The sequence below is a fragment of the Salmo salar genome, chromosome ssa22 (assembly GCF_905237065.1).
Source record: "Salmo salar chromosome ssa22, Ssal_v3.1, whole genome shotgun sequence".
In the NCBI taxonomy this organism is placed as follows: Eukaryota; Metazoa; Chordata; class Actinopteri; order Salmoniformes; family Salmonidae; genus Salmo; species Salmo salar.
The window spans coordinates 43,713,195-43,723,870 of record NC_059463.1 but is presented as its reverse complement, the minus strand read 5'-3'; the positions used below and the strand labels follow the sequence as shown (position 1 = coordinate 43,723,870).

The following is a 10,676-nucleotide window of genomic DNA, read 5'->3' as shown; positions in this document are numbered from 1 at the left end:
CTGTTTTTATTTCTTTACTTACCTATTGTTCACCTAAGCCTTTTTTTTTTTACTTAGAAGTTGCACTGTTGGATAGAGCCTGTACATAAGCATTTCACTGTAAGGTCTACACCTGTTGTATTTGGCACACGTGACAAATAAACTTTGATTTGATTTGATTCAAGAAGAAAGGCAGCCCGTTCCCATTAAGACATGCCTGTGTTTCCGGGAGCTGGAGGAGAGTGGTTGGTAGATCTGTTGAGGAGCAGACGTCAGAGGGGACAGTAAAAGAGACCGAGGGATGAGGATGGGGATCCATATAAAGAGCAGAGTCTCTAGCAGGGTGACAGAACAACAGGACACAGCCAGTTAGCTCATCACCAGCAGGGACTCACACAGGAAAACAGAGTGGGTAGTACAACAAGTTGGCGATATGGATCTGTCTGTCTCTGTGTCTGTCTGTCTCTCTTTCTCTGTTGGTCTCTCTTTTTCTGTCTGTCTGTTTGTCTGTCTGTCTTTATCTATCTCTGTCTCTATTTGCCAGTCTCATTTTCTATTTATCTCTCTCTCTCTCTCTCTCTCTCTCTCTCTCTCTCTCTCTCTGTGTCTCTGTATCTGTCTCTCTGTATATTTGTCAATCTTTGCTTGGTAAGTCTATCTTTCAGTGTGTATTGTCTGTTTTCCACTTCTTATCTATATCTGCTTGCAGACTTCCCTGCAGCATCTATTTTCTTCTCTTAGCCTTTGCTCTTCTCTCGCTCTTTAATTGAGTGCATACATCTATGTAAATAGAACCATGTTCAGTATCCAGCTATAGATATGAAGACATAAGTGTAGAAAAATGTGTTGAGTGTGGACAGATATGATCTGTTGAGACTTTTTGTTGCGTAACAACCGATGGAAAAAATTATAATAATCCCACTTCTGGAAGGAGTTTACTCACCGTGTGTGTGTTTTTTGTGTGCCTGTCTGCATATGTACGTGCTTGTGTTTGAGTGTTTGTGTGAGCAGCCATCTGTGCAATCAATTTTCTTTCATTACATGATGTTTACATTACACAAGTCAATTGTCTTGGTCAGCATCATTATTCTTTAATGGTCAAACAACATCACACAAACATGTTTGTGTTGGACAGGACTAAGCAGGATGACCATGCGTGGAGTGGTGACGGGCTGTGTGGTGCTGGTGTGTCTGGTGGCCATGCTGGGTGAACGGGCAGAGGGACACTTCTCCTTCTTCAGCCCCAAAGAGATGAGGGAGATGAAGGTGAGAAGCGGGAAGTGAGTCACAGGAAGGGGGGGGACAGATGTGAACAAAACAGCCAACTCACTGGGAAAAAACTGTTTGAATCAACCAAACAATGGGATGACGTTGAATCAACGTGGAAAAATCCGGGATTTTTGTCTTTTTTTCTAACCTAAAACCAATGACAGAGTGACATTTTTTGCTGATTTCATGTTAGTTGATAACTCAACCAAATGTAAATCAAAATTCGATGTTGAACTGATGTCTGTGCCCAGTGGGAAGATACCAGTGTCACGTTAAGAAGGGTGCACTGTACTGTATTTTGCAGATAGAAATGCCATGACCAGAGCTGATATGATTTCTAAAGCTGAGGCATGTCTGTTTTACACAATATTTTTATATCTGTGCCAGACCTGGGTTCAAATACTATTTAGGGTATTCAAAGACATTTGAAAGTAAGTATTTTGATATTTTTGATTTGAAAACAAGTAGTTGAATATTGAAATATATAAAAAAAATACTCAAATACACAATATGAATAAATTCTCCCACGAATTTGAACCCATGTCTATTTGGTATTTGATATAAGTATTTAAAAATGTTTTCAAACAGTAGGCTTTTTCCAGAAATTATTTGAAAATGCTTTAAATTACTTCCAATAGAAGTAGTTGATTCAGACACATTATTTGAAAATATGTGTGTTTGTGTATGTGTTTAGGCCCTACAGGATAAGTTGGGGAGGAAGTACATGGAGCCTCGGTCAGAGGATGGACAGTTTCAGGATGTCACCATCCAACAGCTTCCTGAGGACGATGGTGGAACTCCTGTAAGTACACACACACACACACACACACACACACACACACACACACACACACACACACACACACACACACACACACACACACACACACACACACACACACACACACACGGAGATACAGTATGTGTGAATGTTTTTTTGTTGTTGACTATTTTGTGTTATAAAAGTGTAATAAATGTGTGTGGACAGGGGAAGACAGTGGAGATAAGTGTTCGACTGACAGCCAAACAGCTGGAGCATGTGGCCCCCGTGCTGGAAGAGATCATCCATGAAATGGTGGAGCAGGCAGAGGAGAAAGGTACCCATGACCATAGAGATATAACACATGAAATTTGATGCACATAACAGCCACAACTGTCTGTCATCATGGGTGATTACAGGACATTTACAGCCTGGTTCAAATGCATACAGTACCAGTCAAAAGTTTGGACACACCTACTCATTCAAGGGTTTTTCTTTATTTTTTCTATTTTCTACATTGCAGAATAATAGTGAAGACATCACAAATATTAAATTGCACATATGGAATCATGTAGTAGCCAAAAAAGTGTTAAACAAATCAAAATATATTTTAGATTATTCAAAGCTGTCATCAAGGCAAAGGAGGTTAACCTTTTGCCTTGATGACAGCTTTGCACACACTTGGCATTTTTACAACCAGCTTCATGAGGTAGTCACCTGGAATGCTTGAAGGAGTTCCCACGTATGCTGAGCACTTGTTGGTTGCTTTTCCTTCACTCTGCGGTCCAACTCATCCCAAACCATCTCAATTGGGTTGAGGTCGGGTGATTGTGGGGGCCAGGTCATCTGATGAAGCACTCCATCACTCTCCTTCTTGGTCAAAAAGCCCTTACACAGCCTGAAGGTGTGTTGGGTCATTGCCTTGTTGAAAAACAAATGATAGTCCCACTAAGCCCAAACCAGATGGGATGGCGTAACGTTGCTGTGGTAGCCATGCTGGTTAAGTGTGCCTTGAATTCAAAATATATCACAAACAGTGCCACCAGCAAAGCACCGCCCACCATCACACCTCCATGCTTCACGGTGGGAACCACACATGCAGAGATCATCCGTTCACCTACTCTGCGTCTCATTAAGACACAGCGGTTGGAAACAAAATTCTCAAATTTGGACTCATCAGACCAAAGGACAGGTTTCAACCAGTCTAATGTCCATTACTTGTGTTTCTTGGCCCAAGAAAGTCTCCTCTTGTTATTGGTGTCCTTTGGTAGTGGTTTCTTTGCAGCAATTTGACCATGAAGGCCTGATTCACACAGTCTCCTCTGAACAGTTGATGTTGAGATGTGTTTATTACTTGAACTCTGTGAAGTATTTATTTGGGCTGCAATATGAGGTGCAGTTAATTGCCAATTTCTGAGGCTGGTAACTCTAATGAACTTATCCTCTTCAGCAGAGGTAACTCTTGGTGTTCCTTTCCTGTGACGGTCCTCATGAGAGCCAGTTTCATCATAGCGCTTGATGGTTTTTGCGACTGCACTTGAAGAAACTTTCAAAGTTCTTTACATTTTCCAGATTGACTGACCTTCATGTCTTAAAGTAATGATGGACTGTCATTTCTCTTTGCTTATTTGAGCTGTTCTTGCCAGAATATGTACTTGGTATTTTACCAAATAGGGCTATCTTCTGTATACCACCAATAACCTTGCCACAACACAACTGATTGGCTCAAACGCATTAAGAAGGAAAGACGTTCCACAAATTAACTTTTAACAAGGCACACCTGTTAATTGAAATGCATTCCAGGTGACTACCTCATGAAGCTGGTTGAGAGAATGCCAAAGGTGTGCAAAGCTGACATCAAGACAAAGGGTGGCTGCTTTGAAGAATCTCAAATATAAAATATATTTTGATTTGTTTAACCCTTTTTTGCTTACTACATGATTCCATGTGTGTTATTTTATAGTTTTGATGTCTTCACTATTTTTCTACAATGTAGAAAATAGTAAAACTAAAGAAAAACCCTTGAATCAGTAGATGTGTTGAAACTTCTGACTGGTCTGTATTTCAAATACAGACCAGTGAGGAATAGTCCCCAAAAAACTGTATAGTTACAACAACAAAAAACTAAGTTGAAACGTCACCCTTTCTTTGTTTAGACAAGGTTAAATGTTTTAAATATTACTTTTTGTTTTACCTTAAATATACAGTTGAAGTTGGAAGTTTACATACACCTTAGCCAAATACATTTAAACTCTGTTTTTCACAATTCCTGACATTTCATCCTTGTAAAAATTCCCTGTCTTAAGTCAGTTAGGATCACCACTTTATTTTAAGAATGTCAAATGTCAGAATAATAGCAGAGAGAATGATTTATTTCAGCTTATATTTCTTTCATCACATTCCCAGTGGGTCAGAAGTTTACATACACTCAATTAGTATTTGGTAGCATTGCCTTTAAATTGTTTAACTTGGGTCAAACGTTTCGGGTAGCCTTCGACAAGCTTCCCACAATAAGTTGGGTGAATTTTGGCCCATTCTTCCTGACAGAGCTGGTGTAACTGAGTCAGGTTTATAGGCCTCCTTGCTTGCACACGCTTTTTTCCTTAAGCCATTTTGCCACAACTTTGGAAGTATGTTTGGGGTCATTGTCCATTTGGAAGACCCATTTGTGACCAAGCTTTAACTTCCTGACTGATGTCTTGAGATGTTGCTTCAATATATCCACATAATTTTCCATCCTCATGATGCCATCTATTTTGTGAAGTGCACCAGTCCCTCCTGCAGCAAAGCACCCCCACAACATGATGCTGCCACCCCCGTGCTTCACGGTTGGGATGGTGTTCTTTGGCTTGCAAGCATCCCCCTTTATCCTCCATACATAACGATTGTCATTATGGCCAAACAGTTCGATTTTTGTTTCATCAGACCAGAGGACATTTCTCCAAAAAGTACGATCTTTGTCCCCATGTGCAGTTGCAAACCATAGTCTGACTTTTTTATGGCGGTTTTAGAGCATTGGCTTCTTCCTTGCTGAGCAGCCTTTCAGGTTATGTTGATATAGGACTCGTTTTACTGTGGATATAGATACTTTTGTATCTGTTTCCTGCAGCATCTTCACAAGGTCCTTTACTGTTGTTCTGGGATTGGTTTGCACCAAAGTACGTTCATCTCTAGGAGACAGAACGCACCTCCTTCCTGAGCGGTATGATGGCTGCGTGGTCCCATGGTGTTTATACTTGCGTACTATTGTTTGTACAGATGAACGTGGTATCTTCAGGCGTTTGGAAATTGCTCCCAAGGATGAACCAGACTTGTGGAGGTCTACAATTTGTTTTTTCTGAGGTCTTGGCTGATTTCTTTTGATTTTCAAATGATGTCAAGCAAAGAGGCACTGAGTTTGAAGTTAGGCCTTGAAATACATCCACAGGTACACCTCCAATTGACTCACATGATGTCAATTAGCCTATCAGAAGCTTCTAATGCCATGACATCATTTTCTGGAATTTTCAAAGCTGTTTAAAGGCACAGTCAACTTAGTGTATGTAAACTGTGAACTTCTGACCCACTGAAATTGTGATACAGTGAATAAGTTAATCTGTCTGTAAACAATTGTTGGAAAATTACTTGTGTCATGCACAAAGTAGAAGTCCTAACCGACTTGCCAAAACTATAGTTTGTTAACAAGAAATTTGTGGAATGGTTGAAAAACGAGTTTTCATGTCTCCAACCTAAGTGTATGTAAACTTCTGACTTCAAATGTATATGTATATTGTGCAATGCTTGTTCAAACGTTGTACTATATTGCAAAAAATTTCAGGTACAAAATCAGGTAAAAACACAAATCAGGTATACAGTGATTAAAGTTGAGAAGCTCTTACATGTTTGTACTATCTCTTGTTCTCTCTGTCTCGCTTTCCGCTCCTTTTCTCGTTCGATCTCTCAGCCAAATGAGGAGACAGAAGACCACAGGAGACATCAAAGGTGCCAATATACTATAATTGACCAGGAATACATGCACAGATAGTTTGTGTCAATGATATGAATAAAGGGAAACAATCATTTCAACATTACTTTGCTTGTCTTGTGAAATTGCTGTTTATCCATATGTGCCACACTTACATACCCTATATTCTAGATTGCAGTGTCTATGTAATGTAAAGAAACAACCACTCATTGCTGGTAGTGAGTTAATAGACAACATTCCCTCTTCTTTACACATAAGCATGCACAAATGTGCACGCATGAGCACACACACACACACACACACACACGAGCACATACATTTACGTCATTTAGCAGACGCTCTTATTCAGAGCAACTTACAGGAGCAATTAGGGCTGAGTGCCTTGCTCAAGGGCACAGACAGATTTTTCACCTATTCGGCTCGGGGATTCAGACCAGCAACCTCTCGGTTACTGGCCCAACACTCTTAACCACTAGGACACACACACACACACACACACACACACACACACACACACACACACACACACACACACACACACACACACACACACACACACACACACACACACACACACACACACACACACACACACACACACACACACACACAGTATGTGAGGATGGCCGGAGTGGCGCTAGGCCCCCCGCCTGGAAGTTGGAGTATTTTGCATTTGAAACAGCTTTTTCCTGCAATCTAGAGCCATTATCATTATGCTTAATTCTATGTAAAAACTGTTAATTTTTCTGCATAGCTAAAATCTAATCATATCAAATTTTATTTGTCACATGCGCCGAATTCAACAGGTGTAGTCCTTACCGTGAAATGCTTACTTACAAGCCCTTACCCAACTGCAGTTCAAGAAATTGTCACACCCTGATCTGTTTCACCTGTCCTTGTGCTTGTCCCCACCCTCCCAGGTGTTGCCCATCTTCCCCATTATCCCCTGGGTATTTATACCTGTGTTTTCTGTCTGTCTGTGCCAGTTTGTCTTGCTTGCCAAGTCAACCAGCAGTTTTCTCTTAGCTCCTGGTTTTCCCCCAGTCTGTCGTTTTCTCGTCCTCCTGGTTCTGACCCTTGCCTGTCCTAACTCTGAGCCCGCCTGACCACTCTGCCTGCCCCTGACCTCGAGCCTGCCTGCTGCTCAGTACTGTTTTGGACTGTGCCCTAGCTATGAACTCTTGCCTGTCCCCGACCTGCCTTTTGCCTATCCGTTGTTCTATAATAAATATCAGAACTTAAACCATCTGCCTCCTGTGTCTGCATCTGGGTCTCGCATTGTGTCGTTGTAGAAATAGAGTTAAGAAAATCTTTACTAAATAAACCAAAGTAAAAAATATTATGTTACAATAATGAGGCTATATACAGGACTGAGTCAATGTGCGGTGGTACAGGTTCGTCAAGGTAATTTGTAAAGTGACTATGGATAGATAATAAACAGCGAGTAGCAGCAGTGTAAAAACAAAAAAGGGGGGTGTCAATGTAAATAGTCCGGGTGTCCATTTGATTAATTGTTCAGCAGTCTTATGGCTTGGGGGTAGAAGCTGTTAAGGAGCTTTTTGGTCCTAGACTTGGCCCTCTGGTACCGCTTGCCGTGCGGTGGAAGAGAGAATAATCTATGACTTGGGTGACTTGAGTCTTTGACAAGTTTTTGGGCCTTCCTCTGACACCGCCCAGTATATAGGTCCTGGATGGCAGGAAGCTTGACCCCAGTGATGTACTAGGCCATACAGACCACCCTCTGTAGCTCCTTATGGTCAGATGCTGAGCAGTTGCCATACCAGGCGGTGATGCAACTGGTCAGGATGCTCTCGATGGTGCAGCTGTAGAACTTTTTGAGGATCTGGGGACCCATGGAAAATCTTTTCAGTCTCCCTCTTCACAACTGTCTTGGTGTGTTTGGACCATGATAGTTTGTTGGTGATGTGGACACCAAGGAACTTAACTCTCGACCCGCTCCACTTCAGCTCCGTCAATCTTAACCTCCCTGGGCAAGGTGGGACGTTTGCGTCCCACCTAGGCAACAGCCAGTGGAATCGTGTGGTGCGAAATACAAATACCTCATAAATGCTATAACTTCAATTTCTCAAACATATGACTATTTTACACCATTTTAAAGACAAGACTCTCGTTAATCTAACCACACTGTCCGATTTCAAAAAGGCTTTTCAATGAAAGCAAAACATTAGATTATGTCAGGAGAGTACCCTGCCAAAAATGATCACACAGCCATTTTCAAAGCATGCATATATGTCACAAAAACCAAAACCACAGCTAAATGCAGCACTAACCTTTGATGATCTTCATCAGATGACAACCCTAGGACATTATGTTATACAATACATGCATGTTTTGTTCAATCAAGTTCATATTTATATCAAAAACCAGCTTTTTACATTAGCATGTGATGTTCAGAACTAGCATACCCACCGCAAACTTCCGGTGAATTTACTAAATTACTCACGATTAACGTTCACAAAATACATAACAATTATTTTAAGAATTATAGATACAGAACTCCTTTATGCAATCGTGGTGTCAGATTTTAAAATAGCTTTTCGGCGAAGAGTAGATAGCCCGGCCATCACGGCTAGCTAATTTGACACCCACCAAGTTTGGCCCTCACCAAACTCAGATTTACTATTAGAAAAATTGGATTACCTTTGCTGTTCTTCATCAGAATGCACTCCCAGGATTTCTACTTCAACAAGAAATGTTGCTTTGGTTCGAAATAATCCATAATTATATTGAAATAGCTCCGTTAGTTTCGTGCGTTGAGGTCACTATCTGAAGGGTGATGCGCGGGCGCATTTCGTGACAAAAGAATTCAAAATATTCCATTACCGTACTTCGAAGCATGTCAAACGCTGTTTAAAATCAATATTTCTGCGATTTTTCTCGTAAAATAGCGATAATATTCCAACCGGGCGACGTTGTATTCGTTCAAAGAGAGAAAGAAAAAAATGGAGTCCTCTCGTGCACACGCGCTCCAGTGTCAGTGTTCCCTGCCTGACCACTCACAAACACTCCTGCTGTTTTTCGCCCAGACTGCAGAGCTCTTGTTCCACTTTCTGGCGCCTTCTTAGAGCCAATGGAAGCCTTAGAAAATGTCACGTTATAGCAGAGATGCTGTATTTTTGATAGAGATGCCCTAGAAGGACAACAAATTGTCAGACAGGGCACTTCCTGCATGGAATCTTCTCAGGTTTTGGCCTGCCATATGAGTTTTGTTATACTCACAGACACCATTCAAGCAGTTTTAGAAACTTTAGAGTGTTTTATATCCAAATCCACTAGTTATATGCATATTCTCGTTTCTGGGTAAGAGTAGTAACCAGTTTAAATCGGGTACATTTTTTATCCGGCCGTGAAAATACTGCCCCCTAGCCCCAACAGGTTAATGGGGGCCTATTCGGCCCTCCTTTTCCTATAGTCCACGATCAGCTCCTTTGTCTTGCTCACATTGAGGGAGAGGTTATTGTCCTGGCATTACACTGCCAGGTCTCTGACCTCCTCCCTATAGGCTGTCTCATCTGTCGGTGATCAGGCCTACCACTGTTGTGTCGTCAGCAAACTTAATATGTTGGAGTTGTGCTTAGCCACAGAGTCGTGGGGGAACAGGGAGTACAGGGGGGGACTGAGCATGCACCCAAGGGTCCCCGTGTTGAGGATCAGCGTTGCAGATGTGTTGTTGCCTACTGTTACGGATACAGGTATCCTGTGTGTGTGTACCTCCGTACCTTCAGGCTCTGATCAGGCCAAACAAGGGCACTGCGTTCATCCACCTCTGGCCTGCTGGCCCCCCTACCTCTGCGGAAGCACAGTTCCCGCTCAGCCCAGTCAAAACTGTTCGCTGCTCTGGCACCCCTATGGTGGAACAAGCTCCCTCACGACGCCAGGACAGCGGAGTCAATCACCACCTTCCGGAGACACCTGAAACCCCACCTCTTTAAGGAATACCTAGGATAGGATAAAGTAATCCTTCTAACCCCCCCCCATAAAAGATTTAGATGCACTATTGTAAAGTGGTTGTTCCACTGGATATCATAAGGTGAATGCACCAATTTGTAAGTCGCTCTGGATAAGAGCGTCTGCTAAATGACTTAAATGTCTGCTAAATGACTTAAATGTATTTGTTTTCTTTCCTTCTGCCCTAGTCACAGGTGTCACTCATCAGTCGCCAATCAGTCACCACTGAAGACACACCTGCTCCTTTTCCCTTACCCAATCACATCCCCTTTCCCTTGGTTTAAAAGTATCCCAATCAGTTCTCTCTGCAGATCTTGCTTTTGCATCTACCTGTCACTTTGTCCATTATCGTGTGTTGTGTTGTGTTGTGTTGTGTTGTGTTGTGTTGTGTTGTGTTGTGTTGTGTTGTGTTGTGTTGTGTTGTGTTGTGTTGTGTTGTGTTGTGTTGTGTTGTGTTGCATGACTGTTTTTTTTGTTGGTGGGAAAAAGGGATAACCAGCCAAGTCGCCCATGGGCCTACATTACCCGTAGGAAAACAGTGTCTAAATACCCTAGTTAAAACTGGGCGGACCACCCACTATATTTTTGGTTAGTTAACTAGCTGTTCTTAAAGCAGGCTAGACTAGCTTAGGGGTTTGTTTGGATATTTATTATTTATTTCCTTGGGTCCAGCTCAGCCCCTTTTCCCCACACCCCATTTCTGTGTGTTTCAAAAAAACCTGAAGTGTTTGATGG

The 10,676-nt window shown here is 41.9% G+C and overlaps 1 protein-coding gene across 1 annotated transcript; it reads left to right on the top strand.

Moving 5' to 3' along the window:
- Positions 1 to 287: 287 nt before the first annotated feature.
- Positions 288 to 6,078, top strand: mlnl (motilin-like). Its single transcript, XM_045705801.1, has 5 exons — positions 288 to 387; positions 1,115 to 1,245; positions 1,943 to 2,050; positions 2,237 to 2,345; positions 5,952 to 6,078. The coding sequence occupies exons 2-5, from the start codon at positions 1,126 to 1,128 to the stop codon at positions 5,957 to 5,959; spliced, it is 345 nt and encodes a 114-aa protein (XP_045561757.1). The 5' UTR covers positions 288 to 387; positions 1,115 to 1,125; the 3' UTR covers positions 5,960 to 6,078.
- Positions 6,079 to 10,676: the final 4,598 nt, after the last annotated feature.

Bases quoted from the DNA above. Each gene is read 5' to 3' on its own strand.
- mlnl (XM_045705801.1), top strand. From the start codon at position 1,126: ATGACCATGCGTGGAGTGGTGACGGGCTGTGTGGTGCTGGTGTGTCTG. The intron at 1,246-1,942 runs GTGAGAAGCGGG...GTATGTGTTTAG, and splicing joins AAGAGATGAGGGAGATGAAG to GCCCTACAGGATAAGTTGGG. The intron at 2,051-2,236 runs GTAAGTACACAC...GTGTGTGGACAG, and splicing joins AGGACGATGGTGGAACTCCT to GGGAAGACAGTGGAGATAAG.